The sequence below is a fragment of the Phaseolus vulgaris genome, chromosome 1, assembly GCF_051622355.1.
Source record: "Phaseolus vulgaris cultivar YP4 chromosome 1, ASM5162235v1, whole genome shotgun sequence".
NCBI lineage: Eukaryota > Viridiplantae > Streptophyta > Magnoliopsida > Fabales > Fabaceae > Phaseolus > Phaseolus vulgaris.
Genome location: NC_143498.1, coordinates 50,747,169 through 50,774,602, shown reverse-complemented (window position 1 = coordinate 50,774,602; position 27,434 = coordinate 50,747,169). Strand labels below are relative to the sequence as shown.

Sequence of the window (27,434 nt, the reverse complement as noted above, 5' to 3'; positions counted from 1 at the left end):
CTCGAATAAACACCAAATTTAACATGTGGGACTTTTTTTTTTATCTAGTTTTAATTAACTAAACTGAAACATTCTAAAACATATAGAAATATTATAATTGTTAAAATATTAAAATAATTCCCTAAAATGTCATATATATTAGACAATTAAGTATACGACATTCGTTTAATAATACTTGTTATAATAACAATATTATTACACTATAACAAAATTATTAAATAATAATTAAATTTTAAATAAAAAAATAATTAATCACTAAATTAGTTAGTATTTTAAAGACTAATAATAACTAAATTTTAAATAAAAAAATAATTAATCACTAAATTAGTTAGTATTTTAAAGACTAAAAAAAAAAATCTAAAGTGATTTATATTATTAATTAAAATTTATAAATAATTTCTTAATTTAAATTAACATGGTTTTGAACTACTAATATTTTAAATTTTAAATTAATTTCTAAAGATCAATAGAGACTAATTTAAAATATAAAATAGTAAGTAATTAAAATTTTGGTAATTAATAATTAAATATTAATTTAAAAACTATATTTATAAATTTTATTAATAATAAAAATAATTTTAAATACAAATAACTTCTTTAGTTTATAAAATTATCTCTAATTTAATTAAATAATAATTAATTATTTTAATTTTTAAAATAGTTTTTATTGAATAATTTTGTTGTAGTGTTAATTAGATTAAGGCTTTTTCAGAAATTGTACTACTAGTGGTTTATTTGATTGACCTTTCACTGAGATTAATGCTTTTTGAGAAATTGTACTACTAGTAGTCATATGATAGTGGCGAAGAATTTTTCAATGTAACATTTTTATTATTATTATTATCTCTAAGTATTCGTTCTTATTTGTAGTTAACAGAACCAATTGATGCATACAACAAAACATATATAGTGATTATATTTTACGCTCTAGTAATTACTCATGAAAATATTTAAAAAACTATCTGAAAATTCTTTAAAATTTAAAACTATATTCTAAATTATACTTAAAATATCGTTTTAATATGTATATATTAAAATTATTTATACCTTTTATTTTATCTACTTTGTGTCAAAAACCAATGCTATGTATTTTCAAATTTACTTTAGAATTTATTAAGAAAATTGTTTGTAATTATGAATTGTCTTAACTACCATTCCAAAATTAACTTGGATGACTAATTAAACAAACCTGTACACATAACATCTCTAAAATGTGTCGATATGTATATAAATGTAAGTTATTTTTACTTATTAATACAATTTAAAATAAATAAAAAGATTAGATTGAAAAAGGTGTGATTAAAATAATTAAGTATTAAGTAATATGAAATAGAGTTACTGAGTTGTAGAAAGAGAAATGGGTATGGTATTGAGAAGAAGATAGATTTGTTTTGAGGCACGCGCATTTTGGAGTAGTAGGGATCTTCGAATTCCAAATATGGCTCCTTCAGAAGAATCAGTAGTAGCAGGTGACCCTCTATGTGTTACTCTTTCTATTATAACAATAACAATTACAAAAACTCATTACGCTTTTCTTCATCTTCTTCTTTCTCCTTCTTTCCCAAACGCGCGCCGCACCACCCAAATACCCTAACTCTCATACCTTCATTCCACCAACACCCAAATTCCTCAACGTCACACACCGAACGCCGCGGAACGGAACGCAACCCCGTTCTCCAACAAACCTTTTTTCGCCTCTCAACTCTCTCCCATGCCCAAGTGTTTGCGCTAACTACAGCGTCGCAAATATTTCGCGCCATCGTTGAGGTTTTCACCCAATTCGCCCCTGTTTCTTCTCGATTTCACTGAATCCCTGTCTCCAGTGTGTTTATTTTGCCTTAATTACGTGCTTAGGTTTCCAATTTTTGTTCTTTGTATGCTTCGTATCCGTCAATTTTATCTGTGAATGTTGTGCACGACTTCCCACTGCCCCTAATTTGTTAGTCTGTTGGAAACGGTGTTAAAGGTACACAATCTTAATTAAAATTCGACTTTTGAGTTTATTTCACTGTTTTCGTGTTTGTTATATTCGTGGGTAGTGGGAAAAAGGTTGCGGTTAGGTTAAATTGGAAATAATGTGGTTTGGTTTTTGAGGATGATCAATGCGATTGTTGATGGTTTTTTTGTGACTCAGTTGCTGCGGAAGTGGTTTTGGTTTGTGAGGGTTTTCCCTCGGGAGTGGTAGGAAGTGAAACAGGCGGAACCTCTGCTGTTGTCTAATAAAAGAGTTTTAATGGAAGATTTGGGAGGTACCCGGTTTGATGGCCTCAGTAATGCTGTGAGGAGGAAGAGGAGTCAGACTTCACGCAGGCCGCGACCTGATTCCCAGCCTGTTTCTGATGGTCAAGAACTGTCTCCCTTGTCCTCAACGCCGTCAGAGGATGCTGGCAAGATCTCTAGTGATGAGAATGTTGGCTACGATGCAAATTCCAAGAGAAAGGAGTTCAATCTCAATCATTGTGTCTCTCAAACTTCATCGGCTACAGGAGCTGAAGACGACAAATCCCATAAAAAGAGTAAAAAGGACGGTGGGTTCCAAGCATTTTATAATAATGAACCTGGACGAAGTGGTTTGCATAATAAACGCTGTAGTGAAGGTGTTCTTGCTCCGGCAAATTGGAGAGGTTCCAGCAAAGCTAAGGATAGCTTGGATTTAGAGTCCAGAAATGCAGATTTGTATGGTGGAAGGAATCCTGAGAGTGTGAATTTGGCACAGTTTGGTGGCCCTCAAGATGGATTGGGAAATGAGAACCGGGTTAAAAAGGTTAAACTCAAGGTTGGCGGGGTGACACATACTATTCAAGCTAATTCAGCAGCCAATAGTGCTTCAGGAAGTGGATCAACAATGAAGAGCTCTCGCTCATCGGATGCATCCAGACCACGCCAAAAACAACAGGTATTTATATTCTGGACGTAACTGTAGCTTTTATCAGAAGTTATTGTGTCATCTTACACTTGAACATTTGTAGCTTGTAATTTGATAGGGATATAAAACCATTTTAATGCTTCCATCTAAAAGCTTAGAAGTTAGGAGAATCGGTCCTCGACTCTTTATCTGAGCCTCTAGGTAACTAGTTACGAATTTGATCTTTGTTCTAATACTTCTTGAATTAAATTTCAATTAAAGATAAAATGGACGTATACCTTGTCAATGTGTCGGGCCAAAAGAGTTTTTTCCTGAAGGAGAGCGCTAGATATAGAATCATTTAAATGCTTCCACCCAAAAGCTTAGTTTTTCCTAGATACCCTGCATGGGATTTGGTTTGAAGATATTTGCCTTTTTTATAATGAATTATTAATAGGTGAGAAGTCTCTATAAAGTGTTATTTCACTATATTATTGAGGCATATCTTATCTGACCTGTCTAGGAGTGGGAAGTTAGACAGTAATGGCTTATTAGATATTGCTTTTATGGAAGAATGGATGTGTTTTTATTTCTTATATATAATTATAATATTTTCTCATTTCTTTTATAGAATCTGCTTTTATTTCTCTCATCAATCGGTTTTATTACAGAGTAATTCAGATGATAATAATTCTCCTTCTGACAAGAGGAGTGGTCTACAAGGTGTTCCTTGGAAGGATTTCTCAAGAGGTGGTTTTGGTCTTGGGAAAGAGGAATCATTGATGGGGAAGATTTCTGGAAAGAACTCATCTAGTAAGCTGGGAGACAAGTCTGAACCAGTTCGGAAGAGTAAGCGAGTACCAAAGAGACGAGTACTTGATGGGGAATTTGGTGACGATGATGAGGATGATGAGATTCGGTACTTGGAAAAACTGAAAACATCAAAAGTTTCGGCAGTCTATAGAGATGAAGAAGAATTAAGCAAAAAACATCGAAAGCTCTCTAATATGGAAAATGCTGCCTCAACAAGGTCAGGTAAAGACAGTAAGAAAAAGTCTAGATCTGATAGAGTGTATGAGGACACCGATTATGAAGATGAAGAGGAGTCAGGGTCTGAAGGTGAGCTTGAGGATAAGAAAAAGAAAAAACAGAGGAAGGAGTCTGTTGATGTATTGATGGACGGTAACAAGAGGGAAATTACTCTTACAACTCGTCAACGGGCCCTTCAATCAAGCAAAGACGCCTCTGCATCGAGTGCTAGTTTAATTGAGTTTCCCAATGGATTACCACCTGCCCCTCCTAGAAGTGAGCATTTATCTGTACTGTACTTTTTAATCAATTTCATACTCAATTGTTAACCACGTTGCTTAACTACAGAGCAAAAGGAGAAGCTTTCAGAGGTAGACCAGCAAGTGAAGAAAGCTGAGGCTGCACAGAGGCGTAGAATGCAAGTTGAGAAGGCTGCCAGGGAATCTGAGGTTATTTTTTGTTCTCTCCAAATTACAGTTTTCCCCTCTCACTATGTTCGATTTTACACTAAAAGGCTTATCCATTTGAATTCATTTTGTAGGCTGAGGCTATCAGAAAAATACTTGGTCAAGATTCTAGTAGAAAAAAACGAGAAGAGAAAATAAAGAAGCGCCAGGAAGAAATGGCACAGGTATTTCAATTTTCTACAGACTTTCAATTTTTTTGTTACTTTCAGTTTTTATTAAATTATTCTTTGCAGGAAAAAGCAGCAAATGCAAGAATGCATGCGTCAAATACCATCAAATACACAATGGGCCCAACTGGAACAATAGTGACTTTTCCTGAGGAAATGGGGTTCCCTAGCTTATTTAACTCTAAACCTGTCAGGTATTAGCCAATGCGAATTTGAAGTATTGGATCTGTTAGGCCATCTTCCTGATAAGTTGTTCAGATGTGTTTGTCAAATGAAATGAATGAAAATTGATTTTAAAATACTGTTATCAAAGGGAAAACATTCGTGCATCTATCGAGCTTTGCTTAATGCGGCTTTGTCATACTGTCTTCCTGAAACTCTTTAAAAATGCTCGGCAAATAAAATTGGGGGGTAAATTGATATTAAAAATTTGTGCTGTTTATCAATAAAGAAATCTGAGCAAGTACATTTGGCTTTAGCTGTTTCCCCATTACAGCAAATGCTGGTCAGATATTTGAAACTAGGGCTGTTTGTTTGCTAAACACATCAAGACTTTTCTTTTCTGCTAATTCTATCACTGTATGTATTGTTTCAGTTATCCTCCACCTCGCGAGAAGTGTGCTGGACCATCTTGTTCCAATCCTTACAAGTATCGGGATTCAAAATCAAAACTTCCTCTTTGCAGTCTCCAATGCTACAAGTCTGTCCAGGAGAAGGTGGTGGCTGAAACTACCTGTTGATGTTGTGAATGACCTCTAACACTTCCTTCTGCCAGTTACCTGGCACCATCGATGTTTTTTTATCTTTCACAGAGGCTTTGCTTTTGGCTAAGCAACTGTGCGTTGAGAGCGTTTGTAGAGAGAGAGAGCTCATATTGTGGTTTATGCATTTGCTTTATTATACTTTATTTTTAATGCTGATATATGAGGCTTTAAGCAATGGTATCCAGTTAATTGGGAATGGATACATGTATAGCATGGACACACCTTTCCTGTTTATTACCCTGACTTCTTTTAGTAGCAATACTAGATGAGTCATTTTTCCCAGTAAATTCCCATTGGGAAAATTAAAAGAACATAATATCACTTTCCATGTGTGCATGATCACTCCTTTTAAAACATGTTTGGTTAAAAAGATAAAGAAATGAGTAAAACAAGGTGATAAATAGTATACATAGTGGTTTCATTATTTTTTTTTCTTTTTTATTTACCAGACATTTATATTAATTCTATCTTTCACTTCATCCATCACACTACATTAATTCTATTCCCCTTGTATTTCTGCTTTTCATCCTCTTCTGTGGTGACCAAACAAACTCAATCTATCCTTTATCTTCACCCATTATACTATATTAACATTTTTCATCCTCACCTATTTGATTAAAAAAGCTCAGACTCCTGATTGAGTGCTCTTATCATATTGTACATTACTCATTTTCTCAATCATATTCCTTTAAAATTTTGATCGTGTAACAGTTTTGTAAGATGATATTATCTTACTAATACAGATTCACAGTCGTACAAGTTTTTTGCGCCCTATTGCTCTTTTGTGACTGTTTCTTCATGTACTTTTATGTTTTTTTGTCACCCATGAAAATTTTTATCTTTTTCGTGTTACTCTCATGGATTACATAATTTAAAAATTCATATCAAATTTGAAAATAACTTATGGATTATATAATTTAAAATATTTTTTTAAAATGATATTTTATATCATATAATTTGAAAATCTGGATTTTAAATAACTTTTAAAATTTGGACATTTTAAAAAAACTTTCAAATCATATAATTTGAAAACTAATTTAGACTTTTGAATCATGTAATTCATAAACTAATTATGAATTTAGAAAAAGATTTCGAACAAAAGGGTGACATTTTTTTTTCTTTCCAACAAGTTTCTGAATTAAACAAGTAAATGTAGAAAATTAATAGTTTCATTTCCTTATTTCCTCTCATATTTCTCCAGAATCAAGTACAATGTAAATAAAATATTATATTATAATATAATTATTATCAATTATTTTTTTAGGAAAACAACTAGTTATAATACTAGCTATTATCAAGTAGTTTTTATATTTAATATTTGTATTTTTTATATATATTTATTCTGTTTGATCAAATTATTTAAGTATTTTTATTTTTTAGGACTAAAGTAAATATCGATTTTTACTCTATCTCTATTTTCGTTCAATTTTATTTTTTAAATTTATTTTTTAATACATAGTAAATGTTAAGATTTTCACACTGCCGTTTGAGATGACTTATAAGTTAATTACTATAAAAGTGAATAAACTTATTAAAGTAAACAATGTATGTGTTAACAGGGTAAAACACATTGAAAATTGGGTCAAATTGAAAAGTTTAATATTATGCAAAATGTTGACCTAAGATTTGAATCTCCACAGGAGATATAGATACATTTAATATTTGATATTATCTTGAACATGATTCTCAAGTAAGTAAGAAGAACTATGGGAAGCAAAACAAAAGAAAGCAAAAATTTACTTAATCAGAAATTATTTTGCATAATAAATTAATTAACTTTCATAATTTTTATTTTAAAAGTCATATAAATCATGATTTTTAATTGGTGAGAGTATTTTAGAAGAAAAAAAAATATCCGTAAAAATTAGTCAATTTATTAAAATATCCGTAACACCTTTACCATTTAATTTGTATACATTATCAATGTTAGAAAACTTAAACAGTGAACTAAAAAACAAATTATTGATAAGAGTTTTAATATGTAAATCAACAAATAGTGTACAATAGTTTGTGATTAATAATTAAAAATCTGAATTTTCGTTTTACTCACCCTAGTTAATAAAAGAGATATAGAATGAAATGTCTCTGAAGGGTTGATGAAGGCGTTTATAACTCAAGTTTTGAGCCAAATTAGCTTCCATGTCTATCCATTTTAAAATAAATTGGAAACCCATTTAGGTAGAAATGAGTGAGATATTAAGTGAAACAAGTATTATTTATTTTTAAAAAAAATGGATTGAAGATATTATTTTGATATCTTATGTCAATTTGCTTACGATTTATTAATATTCGGTGCTTGCCTCAAATAGCCTAATATTATTATTACCGGGTAAGTATTTATACATAAATTATTTTCTAATTATCTCTATATCCCCATATCTTTTAGTTTTATAAAGAGAATTTTTACTTTAGTATCAGTTAAATTTTATGATATTTTCAATAAACAATAATTAAACTATTCCATTTATTTTATAAAAAGTCTTTCTTTTTTATTTTTATTTAAATTTTGTTTGATGAAATGTTTTAAATAAAATGAAAAGTGAGTATTGTTTATTAAAATATAAGAGAGATGATTATTTTAAAATATAATAGTTAAAATAGATATAGAAATAGGAATTAGGAATTTTGAATTTCATTGTTGAAGTAGAATCTGTAACTAACTTTTTGTGTTAATAGTTCTTCATACAGTAGAAGCTCTCTGCCTCATACTTCTTCACACTCATCTCGTTTTTCTGCTAACTTTTCTTTTCCATTTTTACCAGAGGCAGGTTTGGGTTAGGGTTTATCAAATAAAAAATTTACTCGCACTTTCGTAATGATACCTTCAATTCTTTGCGCATAAATTTCTAGAATCTTCTCTACGGTCGTTGTTATTTCTTTGTTTGTCTGTCATCATTTGCAGGATATTGATAGGAAATAGAAAGAGTACCAAAAACTCTGCCGCGAAGGCTGTGCATGCCCATGAATTTATGGCGCCTGAGAAGAGTTCGCGCCGGAGAATTTGGTCTATTAGGTATTTTGGGCACGAATTAAATAATTTTTTTCTGTAAGCATTTATAAGAAAAAAGCGTGTAGGAATAAGAAAGTGAATTAAATAGAGATTAAAATAAACTGATGCAGTTAACTTTTGTAGGGTGCAAAGTTGAGTTTAACATGTGGGAGTAATGCAATGCATTTTACCTTATCATTTTCTTCTAGTGTAAGTGCTTACGGAAAATTTTATCAGTAAGGTCTTATTTTCTCTTGTTATCTGTTTATGCTTTTACCTGATTTTTTTTTCTAATTCATATACGTATATAAGTATACATTCATATACAAGTATGTATATGTATATATATGATTATTGTCTGTGTCTTAGAAGGGATGATTTGCAAGTCTCGTCTTCGCCGTAATTATTTCCCTGCATATGCACAAGGGCAGTGACCACCAAGCGGTTCCAGAGTGTTATTGGTCAGTCAGACTTTTCTATATATAGGCCCTTTTCTCGCCCAAAGTTGAGTGTTCAGCTCCTGTTTAGTTTTTGTCCTTCAACTACAGACCATATGGTTTGGTATTCAGAGAATAATAAGCTGTGGGGGAGGGAGCCGTTTATGGTGATATGGCTAAAATCATATTTGCTCTGCTTCTTTACTTGGATGCCTGTGATTCTACCCAGGTCTAATATTCATATTTAGTTTTTAAAAACTCGTGTCTTATAAAGTGTTTACCAAAAAAATCTGATAATGTAGCACCCTTAACTATGACATTCAAATTCAGTACTTATATTTTGGTTTCCCTCATTTTAATATGATTTTTACCCTGTGTCTGCATTAATCGTTTTTTAAGACTTAATCAACTAGAACTGGTAATTAGTTTACTGTATTAAATGTATTGTTTTATTTTAAGAACTTATGTGCTTCACTTTTCCTTTTTGTTAGGCATTACAATATTTGGCACAATGAGGTATAGACGACCTGATGTGTTCACTGTTTACGTTGGACTAGAAGCTAGGTACTGTTTAGGTATTTTTCTTGACAAGATCACCTAATTCTCCATAGTTTCCCCCAGTAGAAACTTAGTCATTCCTTGTTCTTAATGCGTGGCAGAATAACTTACAATGTTACCACCCTTCCTCAATGCTCACTGTATTTGTGGCTTGATATTAGAAAGGAAGTCATCTCTTGTACAACATACGGTAGTCACTATTCCATTCCCTGGGATAATGTTGTTCACATGTAATGGTTTTGAAATTCCTCATTAGATTATCATTGATATTGCAGCAACCAAGCTTTTTCTTAGTGGTGGCGGGTAGATCAAATATAATATTTTATTATGAATCATTGACCTCTAAATCTTTCTTACTCTAGTGATAGACCTATCTTCTATCTGGCCTACTCCTTACTACAGTTTCTGTACGACTTTTCCAAGCACTCCCAAATCATCTAAGGTCAGTTTTTCTACTTTTCCACAATAAATATGACAGGAACTTGGGAATTATGGGGTTTCTAAGTCCTAGAATGTGATGCTCATCGAATTGTGTAAGTACTTGGTTCTTTCCCCTCAGTAATTAACTTTTTGAGGGTAGGTTCCCCAAGTGCTGAAAACTTGGGAATTGGTTTAGTGTTGGTCCTCAGCAGGGACTTGATACTCTGCTGAGATGCTTTCGGGACATCTTATCTGGGAAGTAGAAAGTCCAAGAAAGGAAAATATTTTTTAATCATAATAATAACATATTATATTATAATATAATGGATTGTGGTTAGGTTATATAGTAAATCTAAATATAATTGATTATGCAGCAAATGTACCAAATTGGTCCCTAGCTTAGAGAGAAAATTCTTGTTGGATATTCCAGTTAACTTCTAGAGTTTTGAACTCCAAATGACTTGTCTCTGGAAGATTTATTCTCGATGTGGCAGTTCATTTTTATTTACAAGTTACAACCGGAGGTTTCTTCCTGTTCTAGTATGACATGCTAAAATGTCGAGTAATGGATTGCATTGCTGGTTGCATCTTGCTCTTAATTATTTTAATTGAAAGATGAAAAACTTGGGGGTCTGTTCAATAGTATAGTTTGATTCAGTTTTTTCATTTTCACCTACCAAAAATCAACCAAATCAGTTCCTGAAAAGTTATGCAATCTAATCTTTCAGTGATCAGAGGAAGTAATCCAATCCAGTATCAAATTAGTTTTTTATATGGAAATTTAATTATATCAGTAAAAGAAACACTAACATTGTTTTTCTTTTCTGTTTATTACAACTATCATATCTTGATTTCACTAGGATTTTGGTTGGATTGAATTCCAATCTGTTTTGAGTATCTTACAATTAAGCAGTAATACCACCCATGAGTTGACCGTAGGAGAGTAGCTTCTGAGTTACCTTGTTTTTTTGCTTTTAAAGTCAAGTAATTCTTATTAAATATAACTAATTGTATCTGGCACGATCATCATGCAAATGAAATGCTGTATCATAAGGCAAACCGCCAAAGTTTAGAAAAGATCAACCAGGATACAGAACTTTATTTTTTCATGACTGCAATAGAAGCTAAAGAACATGGACTCGGAGACGGTGTCATTATCAATCCTCCCAGCTCTCCAACCATTGCAGACTATTGCATAATGTTGAATAAGAATGATCTTTTAGGTTGCCCAGTCTAGTTTCAATTTTTCGTGAGAACATGCATCCATGTGGTAAAAGAGAAGACCCCCCTTCCCTCCACTCTTATGGAGTGATTGGTATTGTGTTTGGTAAAGAAAAAGAATATAAGAAACGGGAAATTCTTATCTATGTTTGCTCTACTAAACATTTAAACACCTAATTTTATTTTCTAAACTTTTTTTCTCCCTCTCTACCATAATTAAGCATTTTTATTCTGTTGGCATTCATGTATCATGCAATATGATTTTCTCACTAGTGGAGACGAAATCAGGTGACTTCCAAACCACACTAGCCAAGTAACATCAGATTTTTATTTTTTTTTAAATATCACATTTTTATAATATACTTATTAAGTTTTAAGTTATACATAAAATTATGTATTTTTAATTAAGTTTTTATTAATTTTTTTGTTCTATTAGAAACTCCAAATTTTTATATTTTCAATTGAGTTCCCGTTCTTTATTTTTTTTCTCGTTAATTAGATAGTATGACTATTATTTTCTCTTATCATTTTGTTTACTTATCAATAAATAGATTTGAGATTTTATAAATCATTTTGTTTACTTATCAATAAATAAATTTGAGATTTTATAAATCATTTTGTTTACTTGTAAAAAAATGTGAGATTTTATAAATAAACAAGATGAGGGATAAGATAATAATTACATTAGTAAGTTAACAAAAAATTAAATGATAGATATTCAATTGAAAAAATAAAAAGTTGAATACTCAATAGAACAAAAAATATATAATAACGATTCAATATTAAAAATACTTAAATTTAAGATGGACTTAAAATTTAATTAAATCTTATTATTAATTAAAAGGTGCTAGAAATCACAAAAACGGTAGGAATCTTATAATTTTTTGTTTCTAATAAACTTTAACTAATAAAAAATTACCAGTCAAATGTGCTGTATATCAGGTTTCCACTTTATTTTTTAATTTTTACAGTTGTCCACGTTACTAGTGGTACTAGGGAATAAATAAATTTGAGGATAATATTAACAACTAATTGCTATCTAATTAAGGATTTGTATGAATAACCTTTTTAATACGTATTTTAAAAAAGAAAAATACATAATTAATTTTTTAATAAACAATAAGTTAATTTTAATCTATAGAAAAAATGTATATTCTATTATTATTTAAAAATTATGAACATAATTATTCAAAGAAATATTTTCTGAGTGAAGTTGTCTCACGTGTGTGATTGGGTGTATGTTTATCTATAAGTGGAATGTAACCGTGCACGTGTGTTTTATTGGATTCGTGCAGGTCTAGGATTTGGATTCCCTCGGTATTGGATAAACTCTCAGCCATTGCATTACCTCATACAGAGATTCGAAGATATGTAGGCGTTATCTACATCTTTTTTATAGTAATAAAAAATCAACTAACATAATTAAAAAAATAATTATCATTTAATAACTAATTCTATCCCTCTTTTATATGAAATAATAATAATTATTATTTACTTTAATCCAAATACAATATACAGTAATATATAATAGTACCGTAATAAAAATACTTATTTAAATTTTAAGGATAGGATAGTTGTAACAAGATAATGTATAAAAAAAGTTAACAGATATTTCTTTACTAATTGTTACATAAGATATAAGGCAACCGTCACCTTTTCTGTGCTTGTTCGTGTATTTGGATATTAAAGTTATGAGATAAGATAATCAAACAAGAGAAAACGATTAGGTTAGATTAGTTACGTATACACAATGTTTGATGCAGTAGTTATTCATAAACAAAACATAATCTTTAATGTAGTACTTTAGGGTTCAGCAATCAATCAAAAAAGGTAAATCATGAAACACACAGACACATAATTTACTGTTAGTGTAAAAATATGTTAACAGTGTAGTGAAATTAAATTAAATAACTTTAAAAATAAAATATAGAGTTAGGTGCATTAATAACTAGTTTAAAAATCAATATAATCACTAATCATCCCAAACTTTTAAATGATTGTTGTTTTAATAAATTCTCTTTTCTTTTTATTATATATATATATATATATTCTAATCAATAATAAGGTAAACGATAAATGAGAAAGGATTTCAACATTCATTAATAGAGAATTTGCAGTAACATAGATATTACAACTTAATGTTATAACTTATGTCTCTCTGAAACTACTGAATAAAATACATGAATAGTGTTTTTCGTTTTAAAAGAGAATAATCACTAGATGATTTCATAAAATAGGTCATATTTTAGTAGACGCTATGAGAATGAGATAATATAACAATGTCAAACGGTTTATGAAACTTAAAAAGACAAAATTTTATCGAATTATTTTTCACAAACAAAAGTACTAGAAAGAGAAAGAAAAAAAGAAAATAAAGTAATAAGTATATTTATTAAGAAAATAAATTAAATTTGTTATATTTAAAATAATAAATAAATAAATAAACTTAATTAATTAAAGTTACCAATACATTTGGTGTGAACAAATATTTTTTTTAAACATCAATTTTCTTTACCACTTATTTTTTTCTCTATGCATATATGAGTAAAAGCTTAAACATATGGAAATCAATAAACAATCACTTATTTTTTTTTCTACTTTCTATATTACCGAATAAAGAGAATATTTTTTTCTTTTTTTTTTCTGCATGACTCACTAAACTCTTCATCATTCCTTTAACTCTACACTTCTTTCCCTTCATAATAATTATACATACTTTTTTATTATACACGGACTTGTATTTCACATCTACATACTACTGATACATACCTTTCATCATACCGTTTAATTAGAAGATTTAATATTAAAGTATATTTCATTTTTGATAATACGTTTTTTTAATTATGATCATTTTAAAAAACATTTGATTATAAAAACTGTTTTGCTGTTTTTAATCCTCGACCCTAAACCCTAAACCCTAAACCCTAAACCCTAAACCCTAAACCCTAAACCCTAAACCCTAAACCCTAAACCTTTACATTTGCAATTATTAAAAAGATAACATTTTATTATTCCGATTAATTTATGAAGTAGTAATTCTATTATAATTTAAAATATATTTTGAGATTATGATTATTGTTATATATATATGTGTGTCTCATATTTTAGTTATACCTTGATTTACAAAATTTCAAATTGTACACACAAATCTTTTTTATTTAATATATATATTTTCTTTAAAAATATTACATTTTTGTTTTAGAATAAATATATGAATTGACAAGGTAAATATTTTTACACTATTATTCAATAAAAAAATACCACTTATGATAACTTTGTTAATTCTTATAATAATAATTTTTAAAATAATAACTTTTTATTAACTGAGAGTGTAAGATTTGTTACATAGAAATTAAACTGTGTTATCCCTTGTTTGTTTAATCTTTAAAAAGTATATGTATTTGTAATTTGTATTGATGAACTAAAAATATATTTGCTTTTATTAATCGAAAAATACATCGTTTTCATTGAAACTCAAGTAAAAAAAAACATATATTTTTTAATGAATGTTGGTTTTTTTTTAGTGGACGGAGAGATATGTGAATATAATGAGTTCTGATATATGAACGAATTATATATCACTTTTAACCAAAAATTTAAGTAAATTTGTGAATTTTTTATATATTGTTATCTTACTGATCTTTATGATAAATTTACAGAGTGTGAGAACTCATGACTCCACATTTAAATTCTTAATTAATATTTTAATTTCTTCTGACACACATAATTTAAAAACATTTTTAAACAAAAAAGTGTAAATAATAATGTTTTTAGATAGTTATGACTTTTAGGTCTAACTTTTCTTTATACAGACTAAATCTAATCAAACAAACTATAACATAAAAAAACATAAAAACTGAAAGAGTAATGATATTTTGACACCTGCTCCATTTATCCCCACAACAAAATATTAATATTTATAATAAAAAATTAAAAAATATAAAACAATGTTTTTAATGAAAATATAGATAAAAGGCAAAATGTTTAAATAATTTTTAAAATTAAAAGAATTAAAATATTAATATTTAGTGGGGTGTAGGGTGGAGCAATAGTGTCAAAAAAATCATTTTCCAAAATGAAAATAGGTTTTAATGAAGGCATTAAACAAAAATAGATAATTAATGAATTTCATCCCTAGATTTGTGGGTGAGTGAAAGCACACACACAAGATCAGATGAGAAGGAGCTTAATAAAAAAGGCATGGGAATTTGGCATTTTGTGCAATGGAAGTTTCACCTTTTGGAGGATATAAAGTTGAGTACAATACACCTTTTCCAACCATATTTCTCCATCCATCTTAGTACTGCCAAAAGGGTGTGCCACTCATAACTGTTCCACCAAATGAACCACTCAACATTCATCATACCAAAACACACAAATAAACAAATCAAAAGCATCTCACTACTTCCATCAAATGGGGGGCACCCAACAAAAAAAATAAACACCTTCTCACTTTCCATGCTACAAATGCCCCACTCCTCAACATCTAAATTCACCCAAGTTTCATTCACGTGGTTGCTTCATTAATTATATGCAACTTGCTTTTCTAAATTTTGCAGGAGCACCAGATAAACTAAAATAAATATATTACATGCACAAAGAATTGATATCCAATAAGAAAAATAAGATAGAATAGATAATTATTTTGTTGTACCTACTAGATGCATAGTATAAAAAAACTTAATAGAGAAATAACTATATAGCATTGATTGTGCCAAACCATTATTGTTTAACTACAGGAACTGATGGTTTTTGTCTAAACACTAACCCTGCTCGTGCCAAAGTGATGAACAATGCTTAGTTGTGAACCGCTATTCTTCAGTAACAGTAACAGTATGTGATGTGAATAAAGGATACAGAAGATAAGAAAAATTCTGAATTGAAAGAAGTGGATGAAATGGATATGTAACATGGGAGAAAACAATAGATACACTAGCGACCAAGCAAACACCAAAACAACACTTGAATCAAAAAGGGGCAACGGGAATCCTTTCATCGGAAAAAATGCTCCTCGTGAAGGGCAAGAAAGATGAAGACATGGGCAACTCCTCAAGCTCGTCGAAAAAATCAAGTTCTTCATTTTTGGAAGCAGACAAGTTCTTGACTTGTGCATAACAAAGGGGCTCTTCTTCCTCCTCCAAGAGGAGATCTATTCTTTCATGGCTTTTCTCCGTGTTTAGCTTGAAAGGGTCTTCTTGTTCCATTTCTATGTCTTGGGAGCATCGTATTGGAGATTGCAAGTAAAGAAATTTTTCTTCATCACTGGGCTTATTATTATTATTATCCCTTTGCTCTTCTTCTATATGTTCTGGATCTTCCTCCTTTGAGGTAGCTGAGAGGTCTTGGGTGGTTTCGGATTCGGATTCTTTTGGTTGCTGGGGTGAATTTGTGGTGGTGGTGGTGGTGGGGCATGGATGGTTATGCGCAGAGGTGTATGTGATGATGAGCGTTGAAGCATCTGTTCTGCATCTCTCTACTTGCTTTTTGGCTGAACAACCTTTGGATGTGCTGCACTTGTAATAGCCCCTGCATAATTGTGGCAAAACCAAACTTATAGATCTACCAAAAATTTAGCAGATAAACGTATTTAGCATTTTAATTACGAAATACAATTACCAGCCGAATTCAAAACCAATAACATTAGTTGATTCATGTCACTAAAGGTAAATTAGCTTGTTTTCAAAATAACTAGTGCGAAAGTAAAAAGAAAATAAACAGATTTGCATGCCTCTTGAGTCTCAGGGTTCGAAAATGTGAATCTAGTCATGTGGATATACCAACCAAGTTATTCAATTTGACCATAATGCAATGAAAGGTAACAAGAAACAAGAGCCAAAAGGTACAGCTACTAAATTGATCACTTCATTCATTCTTTTAAGAATTATAATCTTTATATGGGTGGGGAATCAGGAAGAAGGACAAGTAAAGACTGTATATGGGTCCATATGGATCAAGAAATCATTTTGTAGTAGAAAGAATAATGAACACCTTGGATATGGAGACCCTTTGATTGGTTTTTGTCCATATTTCCTCCAAGACCAAAAATCCGAAGGTAGCCCTTCATTCTTGAGCTTGCCAACATTCTCTCCAATCCTCACTGCCACAACTGTTTTCTCAACCATTTTCCTGTCACATGCAGGACTCAAGCATAAAACTTCCAAGCAGCACTTTACCAAAACTAGAAAAGAAAAATCTCTTATCTGCTTTTATTTTCTTAAGCAAGCATTTCACCTACCTTTTCTTTGATGTTTGAGTCTCTGATGATTTGAGCTCTGAAGATGGCTCTGACTCAGGTTGGGGGGAGGCATTAGCATCAGTGTCCATAGCTATGTATCTGTGTTGTTTTGGTGCAAACTTGGTCTGAGAAATGGTGGTTTTGAGAGGGAAGAAGATGAGTGATTAGAGAGAGAAAAAATAGTATAGTAGTAGGAAGAAGGACAGGTTAAGAGATAATGGCAAAGCCTGCAAGTTGCTTTCTCTCTTTCTTTTCACTCATTTAATATAAAGTTATGAAGAAGTTGCACATATGAGTAACAGCGCAGCCCCCAGCAACCCCACCTTCCAATATACTATTAATAAGCAGCCTTCAAATAAAGAGATATTTTTTAGGACAAAATTTCATCACTGCCACGTGGAATTCATTTCCTATGTCAAACCAAAAAAGAAATCCAATTCCTCAGGAACACATGCCATTCCCAACTTTCATTCGATCACATACTAAAACCATCTTCTGTTCTGTTACTGCTACACTACCATTCCAAACACTCACATTTACTTTAAGAAATATTCCATTTTACCCTTCTCGCCATTTTTCTCTTTAAAAGGATCAAAATAATAATTTCACCCTCCTTTTGCTTATACCAATATTCAACATTTTTTTTAATTACTCTCCAGTGGAGTACTATCTTATTAACGTTTTTTCTAAGCCTCTTCTTATCTTTATGTGTGAATATTGTGTGCATCAATCTACAATTTACTATTTTGTATAGTATTTGTTATGTAATTGTCATTTAGTTTTTTATAATGCAAGATATCTCTTTCATTAATAGTCAATTTTAAATTTTATTTTTTTATAATTTTATTTTAAAACATGGCTACGAATCAAAATATTATATGAGGAGTTTTTTTTGGTTAAGTCTATGGATGAGTCTATTGTTCGAAAATATAAAACAATATTTTATTCTGCTAATCGAATAACTTTTATTTCATTTAAACATAATCTTAAATTACTCAAGCATATTTTTAAATTATTCAGACATAAATAATAGCCAGCTAAAATGATAAACTTAATAATTTAACATAATCCTTCTTAAATGTTATGTTTGATATGAAAATACATTATACTATTTAGCCAAAATGAATAGTTAAAGGTTATGTACAAATAGTTGCTTAAAGATTAATATAGAAATACATAGCTATGGATTGTGATACCTTAATATATATAGTTATGTACAATGTTCATATTTAGTTCTATACTATAATCTCTGTACAGCCAATTGTATATAATCTCTAGATATCACTGTTTATAGTTATTTTTATCTATACTGATCTATATGCAACAAATTGTATGTAGCTTTAGCTTCTATTTAAAAAAAATAAAAATAAATATATATATATATATATATATATTAATGTACCTGAGAAAATAAATCATTCTCTTTCAATTATATTTGTCTTTTGAAAAAAATGTAATATAGTTTAAACAAGATTTAAACTTTCTTTTTTTCCTTTAGTTTGGATGAGTGAATTGAACTTAAAAATATTGAATAAAATATTGTTTAATTTATTGTTTGAATAAACTCTTCTCGAATTAATTTATGTGATTATCGGAAGCGTGGTCTCTATTCATCTCTCTTTATTTTTTTATCTTTGACGGAATGCCAATCAATATATTTCGAAGTTTTAAGAAAAAAAATAATTTATATGTTTTCAAAGGTCGTTACCATTTACTTTAGAATATATATCTATTTATACTATCTGAATTGGTTGCTCTACTGGGATGAACAGTTAATCTAAGTCCTGTAGACCCAAAGTCGTTTTAGTTATGATCCCATACTTTTTTTACACTTAATTAATGTTAATGAAAACAATAACCCTAAAAACTAGTTGATTGATTACACTAATCTCATATTTGAGTGATAGCAACAAGTCTTTGAAAAAAATTAGACATGTAATCGTGGTATGAAACAGTTAATTTTTTTTTTTGAGAAATGAAAAAATTATTTATAAAAAAATACTTATAACATATTTATGTTAGAGTGACAATCCATAATTTAAAAATGATTGCTTTCTACAGTTTTTAAATGACAGTTTGAGTTTTTAGAAAAAGATTTTTGAAATCAAAATGAAACCTCTGTTAAAATACCATTCTGTTACTCTATTTGTATTAGAATATTATTCTGTTACTGCTGCTATTCTATTTTTCTGTTTTCTGTTTTTGGGCCCTTTGGACACTTACTAGTGCCTACATTTTTTTACCTTCTCTAAACACAATACACTGTACATTTTCAAAGATTGATTAATGAAACCCTCTTCCACTCATCTTTTCTCTCTTTCAAAGTTTCTCCTCGTTCTTTCTCCGAACTTCTCTGTATTTACAGTTATTGTTTTGACACTCTCTCTTTTACTGCAATTTTGACCATTTTCATGAACCTCTTTCTTGAAATTTATTGGAATTTTCAATTTAGCTGTAACAGTTTTTAATCAATATTTTTATTGATTTATTGAGTTTATAACATACCAGAGTTTCAAACAAAAGAAATGCCATGGCATCGAAGATTTCATATTTATATCATAATTCATAACGAATGAAAACATTACATTATCCACTAATGTATTAATATATTTAAAAAAAACTGATTTATTTCTAATAAAAAAATCAACATGAGGTAAATTTGTTAATTTTTATAATAGATATGGCGAAATAATACATAAACATAAATGAATATATTATAATTTTGATTATTTTTATATACAATAACAACAGTGAAAATAAAACTTAAGATCTTATATATCCATTCCAACTTTCTACCTGTAGGTCGACCTTAACGAGTATAAATTTGATTCATTGTCACATTCTAATGTTTGATAATTTACTTTATCAAAGATTTTTTTTTTAATTTCTATTGCTATTTCATGATCATATTATTATTTTAAATGTTTTTTTATTAAGGATATAAATATCTGTGTTTTAAAATGCTAACAACAATATAAAGAAAAGGGGTTCCATTCTAGTATAGGGCTATATGCATAGTTTTGACACTTGGATTGGAACCTTGCTCCTCTTTCTCTCATTTTCCAAAGAGCCATTGGAATTTGGTGGAATATTTTGATTAGGTGGCCTAGCAACACTACTTGGAAAAGAGTGTCCAATTTATGTAGTGGGGTTTTAATAAACGATTAACCAAACCATAACCTCTTCTCACCTCTTCTCCCAAACAAGAAATAGACAGAGAAAGAAATAGGACACCACACGTACAAAATATACATTTTACATTCTAATAAATTAATATTTTAATTATTGTACCGACATGGACAACACCTGATCCTTGGTCTCCCTAACCGAGACCCACCTAGCTGTCTGAGACCTGATTTATCTAACTGAAACCAGAGAACCTTGGCTGAGACCTAAGACTTGGCTGAGAGGACGAGGCCGACGACCTACTCGATTGAGACCAGAGAAAGACCTTAGAGACTTGGCCGAGACAACTGAGACCATGGAATCCTGACCGACGGCCGACCCATATTACCGTTAAAGCTCAAACCAAGGTCAATAAAGTTAATCCGTCATTAAGAATTAGGTAATACAACCCTAAGCGGTATCCACTCTGATAAACGGGCCCAACAAGGTAGGCCTAGAATAATATAAATAGCACGCATCCCAAGGAGTAAGGTACGTCATTTATTACTGTTCACCTGCTAGAACGCCATCACCCGCTTTACTGACTTGAGCGTCGAAGTGCCTTCGCAGGTATCCCACCATCCGGTGTTCACCCGAGACCGAGTACTGAAGGAGAAGCAGGAGGACGAGAAGAATTCCAGTTCATCACCCAACAACCTGACCAACTGAAGGAAGGAGAAGAAGACTTCAGTAGTTTTTTAGGTCCATCTCCTTAGTAGGACCAATTATTTTTAATTTAAAATATTATTATAATGGTTTATCAAATCTAAGTGTTTTACATTTTAGGTGTTAAAGAAATTTTTTCAAACAAATAATCCCCTCCAACAACCACTCTTCACCTTTCTTCATCTTTTGTAGCAAAATGGCTGATTCCTTTATCCGTGGAATTAGGAGCCAAACCAACGCGCAAAAAGATATAAAAAAGAAGAATTATGAAGTTTTTATATTGGTCTCCATCTATCAACCTACAATCATAGATTTTCACATTTATATATATTTTCCAACAAGATTCTAGGACATTGTCATATAAAATGTCAACTGAACGGACAACAGACGTGGCAACCACCTTTTCCTTTTCCAGCAACTATAGTTGCTAAGTCACGTATATTAGAGACACACCTCAATGTTGAACTGATTCCTAGGTGGTGTTTGGTTTGTTGCAATGCAAACACTGGTCATGGTTGCTACGAGTAGTTTGCAGCAGAAAACCAAAGATCTCTTGAAGGGCATAACCCCAAAAGAGATCTTCTACATCTTCACCTTCACTATCCTCACCCTCCTCTTACCTCTTTCCTTTCTGCTACTAGCCAAATTCTCCGATGCACAATACTATCTCCAAACCCTCACCTGGTACCATTCACCACACCACTTTCCCTATGCTTTAACACTCGCCCTTCACATCAACCCTCTCATTCTCTACGTTCTCGTCTCCCTTTTTAGCATGGCTTCGTTCATCCACGTTTTGACGGGAAAAATCATCACTTTGAGAGACCCTTCATCACCATCTAGTACTGTTGTTCAACCTCGTCTCTACACTGCGTGGATTCTCCTTTGCACGTTCCAAGTTTGTGTTGGTTTGGGAATTGAGGGGAGTATTGAGGTGGGGTTATATGACTCCGATGAGTCCAGCTTTGGCGTTGAGAGGAGCTTTTTAAGCAGAGTGGTTTTCCTCGTGGGGTTGCACCAGACGACGCAGGTTTGGGCGAGGATGGTGGTGAGGCCTGTGGTGGATGACACGGTGTTTGGTGTTGAGAGGGAAGTTAGATTGGTGGAGAGGGCGGTGGTGGCGGCGAGCTTGGGTGGGTTGTGGTGGTGGAGGTTGAGGGAGGATGTGGAGAGTTTGGTGGTAATGGTTGAGGCGAAGAAAGAGCAATTGATGGATGTGAGAGTGAGTGAGTTTGTTGGGTGGTGGCTCTACAATCTTACTGTCACAATTGGGATGGTAAAGGTTATAAGGGGTCTTATAGAGATGGCCACAATTTTTCTGTGGAGAAGAAATGCAACAATCTCCAAGGTGGAACATTGTGAGATTGATGATAACTTGTAATTTTCTTTATAACAGATATTTTATGATTTACATACGGGACCTTATCAAGATTAAATTCTCCAAATTCGATATATTTTTTTCTTTTAAACAAATATATTTTGAATTCCATAATCCATAAACTATTCACAAATACAAAATACATTCCGATTTCATAATTCAGGATGTACTTTTTAAAAAAAACTGATTATAGAATCTGGAAGTTATATCCAATCAAAAAGATCAGCCCATGTAGATAGAAGCAGAATTTGGTCCATCGCTGATGGGGCCCAATGTTTGTATTTGAAACGTAACAGAGGCCCAAAGATTAGCCCATCACATTTTGGTTGTGTTGGCTGAAATTTATGGGAGTGTTTATTTTTTTCTAAAACCTTTCTCAATTGGCTTATTTGAGTAATTTCCCATCCTATGCTCGACTCCGCAACAAATTATTGCATGGTTTCAAATATTTGTATGATTAGTCTAAATTAATATTCACATATGGTAAGAATACGTATAACGTTTTAGTTTATGAAAATAATAATAACCCTTAATTATACCTCACTTCTTTTAATATTCATTTCAATTTTAGAAAATATTTTTAGAATTAAATATTTAATAATAAAATAATAACCTTTTATATTTTAATATCCTAAATTTATTATTTTTTTTACTAAAGTCCCTATTAAAACTAAAAAATTAGCATTAGAAATCGATAAGATTCATAAAAACATATTTGAATCCTTAAAGATATTACATTAAAGATATTACAAATATACTTGTTTTTTCTTCTTTTCAATATAATTTTCACTTTAAATAGTTTTTAAATTGGTATCTAGTTAGTTACCAAAGTTTTAACTATACTAACTAATTACTTTTTGTCTCTAAAATTGATTTTTATCTCATGATTTTTTTGTAGTGATTATTAATAGATGAAGTGATAATACTTTTGTCTTGTCATTTTAATCTACTGATTAATTTTTTTTTATCTATGATCTCTTCTAATTATCATTCTCTTAACAAAAGAATAAAATAAAATAATAAAATATTTTAAAAAATAAATTAAACTAAAAATATTTAAATTTTATGAGTTAGTAAAAATTAATATAAGTCTGCTAATTATTCTTCACAAACTTCTTTCATTCAAAGTTCATTCTTATCCAATTGCTTAATTCATCTCAACTTCCTCGTTTTATTTATTTTCATCCCAGATCCCAGCTAAATGTAAATCAATTCAATCTCGATCATTGATTAAATTCAATAAAAAGTTATCAATAAGAATCGATTACTAAATTTCATGCTAAGAATCATCACAACTTTAAATGGACATTGTTAAGTATATTTGGAAACGTTTTAGAGGGAATAAAATACAAAATTAATTATTATTTTAATTATATAATTTTATTATCTTAATTCCAATTTTAATGTGATGCTGATAGTATGGATTTAGCAATTCTCATAAAATTTTAAATAAAATGTAATTTAAACATATTTGTTGCATGATAGCACATTTTACTTACATATTTTTTATAACTTTTTTAAATATTTTATAGGAGATGTTTATAATCTAAATAAATTATTGATAAAAAAAAACTCAAGCATATATTTCATTTCACCAAAAACAAAATCAATCATTAATTTTCATAGCATATTCCTCATACTTATTTGCTCATAAACTAAAAAAAATGCAGAGATGAAGTGAGTTTGGAGTTGCACTATTGTTGGATTCCCTTGTTTTATTGGAAAAATCCTAAATCCAACATTTTTTATTCAATCCCTTCTTCATTTTCTTGGACCGTCTAATCAATCTGGCTGAACTTCTTATGAAAACTTCAGATATAATATTACTCCATGTGTTTCGTGGCTTCTTCGGACCCATACCATTGCTTCCACAAAGAAAACTTTTGATAATTAAATACAATTTTTCATTGTTATATGGCAAAGTTTTCGGTTGATGTTTTTTTTTAATTGCTGGCTGACGACTGCAATGAGAACATCGAGGACATCACCATCGGAGTTACATGTTCCTATCACTTTCATAAGTTTCGTGATGACAAGTTTCTTCAATCAGTTCAAATATTCCTTTTCCACCTTGAATCATGGTAATTCATACCCTCTCCCCTATGTTTATCTAGACGAACACACTTTCTTGATTAATTACGCTGTATAATCCAACATGGAAATTGACCAATTTTCATCCACAGCTCTAAATTTAAAAGAAATCCTTGTGGGTTATGGCTCTGCACAAGAGGATGTGTTCAAAGGGCAAGAGAGTTTCTCTGGAATGAAATTGCTGGGACCTATTGAGGATGAAAATGGAACCAAATTGTTGAAGGATGAAGATCAGAAACAGCTACAAGAACCCGAAGTTGATGAGTTGTTAGAAGAGTTTAACTGTGGCCATGATATGCAAGAATTCAATGAAACTACAGAGCCAGCGAAACATGACGTAGAATCAGCTGAACACAATAAGCAGGTGCCACCATTATTAGCATCCTTAGAGTTGCTGAGAAACTACGGAAGCAGATTTAAGAGACTAAGCGAGCAAAATATAACGAAACCTTCTTTGGATCCTCACCAGATATCAACTGAAGAAATAATGAGAGTGGCTGGAGCAAGGTATTATTGTTACATATATTATTTCAATTCATTAACAGATTTTAATTGGATTGTTAGTTATGATTAGTTGATACATTACAGAAAACAACTAGCTATGGTTAGATTGCTGTTAACATAACATAACCATAAATTTTGTATGTGAGTTGGTGTTGAGGGTTTTGACATTCCTTATGTCATTCTTATTAATATATCTAGTTCTTGATTGTTGGAAAAAAGATAGGTTAATAAAATTTCTAAAAACATTTTGTAACTAAATTATTTTAAAAAGTACTTTTGTTAAATAAAATCAATATATTCTCTTTACTAATAAGATTTGTGTTTTATGATTTATCTCTCTTATGATCTTGGGCTTTGGCATGCATTCTCTCAGATATGTTCAATATTCTGCACATTGGAATGATAGTTTTTGCATCCCTATGCATCCATACGGTTTGGATTTTGGTGGTTTGTCTGAGGAAGAAAATAGAGAGGTAGAACTTGTTCAGTTTCTCCTTGGTGCAGCTGAGAGGGTAGGTTGCCAACAATTTGAACGTGCAAGCAAGTTACTTCTCCACTGTCAACTGAATTCATCAGCCAATGCAAGCCCTGTTCAGAGAGTCATCTTTCACTTCGCTCAAGCACTTCGAGAGAGAATCGACAGAGGACTGGGAAGGATGACAGCTAAGGGATCAGAGAAAAATGAAGAAGTGGAGTTAATTCAAAAGCTTGACACCAAAGTTGCCCTAACATGCCATAAAAATATTCCTTTCAATCAAGTCATGCAATTCACTGGAATACAAGCTATAGTGGAACATGTTGCATCTGAGACCAAAATTCATCTTATTGATCTTGAAAGTGTAAGTGGGGTGCACGATACAGTTTTGATGCAAGCACTGACTGAACGCCAGGATTACAAAGTGCAACTTTTCAAGATAACTGCACTTGCACTGAGTTCATACAAAGCCATGATAGAAGAGACTGGAAAAAGGTTAGCTAGGTTTGCTGAATCCTTGAACTTACCCTTTTCATATAATGCTGTTTTTGTGACAGACTTTGCAGAGATAAGGAAAGATGATTTTGAAATTGGAGAGGATGAAGTTGTGGCTGTCTACTCTCCATATTTTCTGAGGGGCATGGTATCAAGGCCAGATTGTATGGAAAACTTGATGAGGGTTATATGGAATATCAAACCGGTTATAATGATAGTCCTTGAAGTTGAAGCAAACCATAACTCACCCTTCTTTGTGAACCGCTTCATTGAAGCGTTGTTCTTCTACTCGGCATTTTTTGATTGCCTTGGAAGCTGCATGAATCATGAGAATGAGTGCAGAATGAAAATAGAAGCAGTATTATCTGAGGGGATACGGGACATTGTTGCAATGGAAGGGAGAGAAAGAAAAGTTAGAAATGTGAAGATAGATGTTTGGAGAAGGTTCTTTGCAAGGTACCGAATGGTGGAAATAGGGTTCAGTGAGTCATCTCTTTACCAAGCTCACTTGGTTAACAAAGAGTTTGCCTTTGGGAAATTCTGCACTGTAGACAAAAATGGCAAGTGTCTTTTAGTTGGATGGAAAGGGACCCCACTTCATTCAATCTCAGCTTGGAGATTTCTTTGACAAAATGATTGAGATATACTCATTCATTTGGGAATCAGAATGTCAAGTTTCTTATTTATTTTTGTTGGAAATTCCAAATCAATTACACATATTTTAAAAGTTTCTTGTATATACTTTTTTTATATAGGTTGAATTAAGTTTAACTTTTTATACACTTTTATATTAGGTTTAAAATTCACAAACTTTTCTTAATAACTTTGTTAGAATATTTGTTTTATGTTATTAACCAAATTTTACGATGAAGTTTTCCTCAATTAAATTAGTTTATCTAATTATCGATTTAATCTGTTTTTTATTTGCAATCTTAACCGAATTTAACTCATTTAGGTTACATTTTGTAAACCATGATTTAGCCTAATTAAATCTTATTTTGAAAAAGACTTCTATTGAGATAATGATTTGAGAGGTAAAATATAAGTGTAATTTAGTCATTAGTCATCTTCTTCTCAATTATTATTGAAAACAAAATCATTAAATAAATTTCAAAAACATGCTCTCCATTTCAATGTTTTTAGGGACTGAATTTAAAAGAGAACTCAATTAAACTATTAACAATATTTATTTGATAAAAATACAATAAACCAATTTCAGTGAAAATTAAATTTTAGTCTAGTGAATTAAACTAAATTCAGAAATTATAAATTATCCATGTTTCTTTTTAAAAGTGGACATCTATTATCTTGCTCTGTTTTTTATCATTACAAAATTTTATTTTTTCTAATAACTATATTGTCCTTAAATGCACTTTGTAGTTTGAATGTGAAAATATCACTTTTTTTAAAAGAGACTAGATGGATTTCCACCGAATAATTGCAAAAAGAAAAGAAAAGTAAATTTAGTCTCTTTTAACCTTAGAAAAATCATGTATAAACTTTAGAGAGAAGACTAAGTTCAATATAT

At 30.8% G+C, this 27,434-nt stretch overlaps 4 protein-coding genes and 1 long non-coding RNA gene across 17 annotated transcripts; 4 read left to right on the top strand and 1 right to left on the bottom strand.

Moving 5' to 3' along the window:
• The first annotated feature begins 1,258 nt into the window (after positions 1–1,258).
• On the top strand, positions 1,259–5,608 carry LOC137814795 (HIT zinc finger and PAPA-1-like domain-containing protein). Of its 3 annotated transcripts, XM_090293377.1 has the most exons (8): positions 1,355–1,767; positions 1,855–1,966; positions 2,135–2,896; positions 3,517–4,150; positions 4,223–4,323; positions 4,416–4,505; positions 4,575–4,702; positions 5,104–5,608. In XM_090293377.1, the coding sequence occupies exons 3-8, from the start codon at positions 2,234–2,236 to the stop codon at positions 5,246–5,248; spliced, it is 1,761 nt and encodes a 586-aa protein (XP_090149503.1). In that variant the 5' UTR covers positions 1,355–1,767; positions 1,855–1,966; positions 2,135–2,233; the 3' UTR covers positions 5,249–5,608. The 3 variants fall into 3 exon arrangements, with proteins under 3 accessions (XP_068473805.1, XP_068473803.1, XP_090149503.1); XM_068617704.2 differs by lacking the exon at positions 1,855–1,966 and having other exon boundaries at positions 1,259–1,469; XM_068617702.2 differs by lacking the exon at positions 1,855–1,966 and having other exon boundaries at positions 1,338–1,767.
• A 2,298-nt stretch (positions 5,609–7,906) lies between these two features.
• On the top strand, positions 7,907–9,534 carry LOC150029686 (uncharacterized). Of its 11 annotated transcripts, none has more exons than XR_016514479.1 (5): positions 7,907–8,040; positions 8,175–8,285; positions 8,406–8,471; positions 8,631–8,927; positions 9,190–9,534. It is a non-coding gene; the product is annotated as an uncharacterized LOC150029686 (long non-coding RNA). The 11 variants fall into 11 exon arrangements; XR_016514486.1 differs by having other exon boundaries at positions 8,393–8,471; XR_016514481.1 differs by having other exon boundaries at positions 7,908–8,036.
• Positions 9,535–15,577: 6,043 nt separating this feature from the next.
• Positions 15,578–17,466, bottom strand: LOC137814793 (uncharacterized). Its single transcript, XM_068617701.2, has 3 exons — positions 17,133–17,466; positions 16,886–17,023; positions 15,578–16,423 (listed from the first exon to the last, which is right to left on the bottom strand). Exons 1-3 carry the CDS (start codon positions 17,219–17,221, stop codon positions 15,865–15,867), a joined length of 786 nt encoding a protein of 261 aa, XP_068473802.1. The 5' UTR covers positions 17,222–17,466; the 3' UTR covers positions 15,578–15,864.
• Positions 17,467–21,431: 3,965 nt separating this feature from the next.
• LOC137816241 (uncharacterized) lies at positions 21,432–22,393 on the top strand. Its single transcript, XM_068619317.2, has one exon. The coding sequence runs from the start codon at positions 21,460–21,462 to the stop codon at positions 22,342–22,344; it is 885 nt and encodes a 294-aa protein (XP_068475418.1). The 5' UTR covers positions 21,432–21,459; the 3' UTR covers positions 22,345–22,393.
• A 2,005-nt stretch (positions 22,394–24,398) lies between these two features.
• LOC137816240 (DELLA protein RGL1) lies at positions 24,399–26,634 on the top strand. The gene is made up of 2 exons (XM_068619316.2): positions 24,399–24,939; positions 25,310–26,634. The coding sequence occupies exons 1-2, from the start codon at positions 24,497–24,499 to the stop codon at positions 26,532–26,534; spliced, it is 1,668 nt and encodes a 555-aa protein (XP_068475417.1). The 5' UTR covers positions 24,399–24,496; the 3' UTR covers positions 26,535–26,634.
• The last annotated feature ends 800 nt before the right edge of the window (positions 26,635–27,434 follow it).

What these genes read in the sequence shown, in the direction of transcription:
- LOC137816241 (XM_068619317.2), top strand. Translation starts at nt 21,460, where the DNA reads ATGCAAACACTGGTCATGGTTGCTACGAGTAGTTTGCAGCAGAAAACC.
- LOC137814795 (XM_068617704.2), top strand. Translation starts at nt 2,234, where the DNA reads ATGGAAGATTTGGGAGGTACCCGGTTTGATGGCCTCAGTAATGCTGTG. An exon ending in GACCACGCCAAAAACAACAG is followed by an intron (nt 2,897 to 3,516) that starts GTATTTATATTC and finishes GTTTTATTACAG; the next exon opens with AGTAATTCAGATGATAATAA. An exon ending in TTTAACTCTAAACCTGTCAG is followed by an intron (nt 4,703 to 5,103) that starts GTATTAGCCAAT and finishes GTATTGTTTCAG; the next exon opens with TTATCCTCCACCTCGCGAGA.
- LOC137816240 (XM_068619316.2), top strand. Translation starts at nt 24,497, where the DNA reads ATGGAAATTGACCAATTTTCATCCACAGCTCTAAATTTAAAAGAAATC. An exon ending in ATGAGAGTGGCTGGAGCAAG is followed by an intron (nt 24,940 to 25,309) that starts GTATTATTGTTA and finishes GCATTCTCTCAG; the next exon opens with ATATGTTCAATATTCTGCAC.
- LOC137814793 (XM_068617701.2), bottom strand. Translation starts at nt 17,221, where the DNA reads ATGGACACTGATGCTAATGCCTCCCCCCAACCTGAGTCAGAGCCATCT. An exon ending in ACTCAAACATCAAAGAAAAG is followed by an intron (nt 17,024 to 17,132) that starts GTAGGTGAAATG and finishes TGCATGTGACAG; the next exon opens with GAAAATGGTTGAGAAAACAG. An exon ending in AAAGGGTCTCCATATCCAAG is followed by an intron (nt 16,424 to 16,885) that starts GTGTTCATTATT and finishes ACAATTATGCAG; the next exon opens with GGGCTATTACAAGTGCAGCA.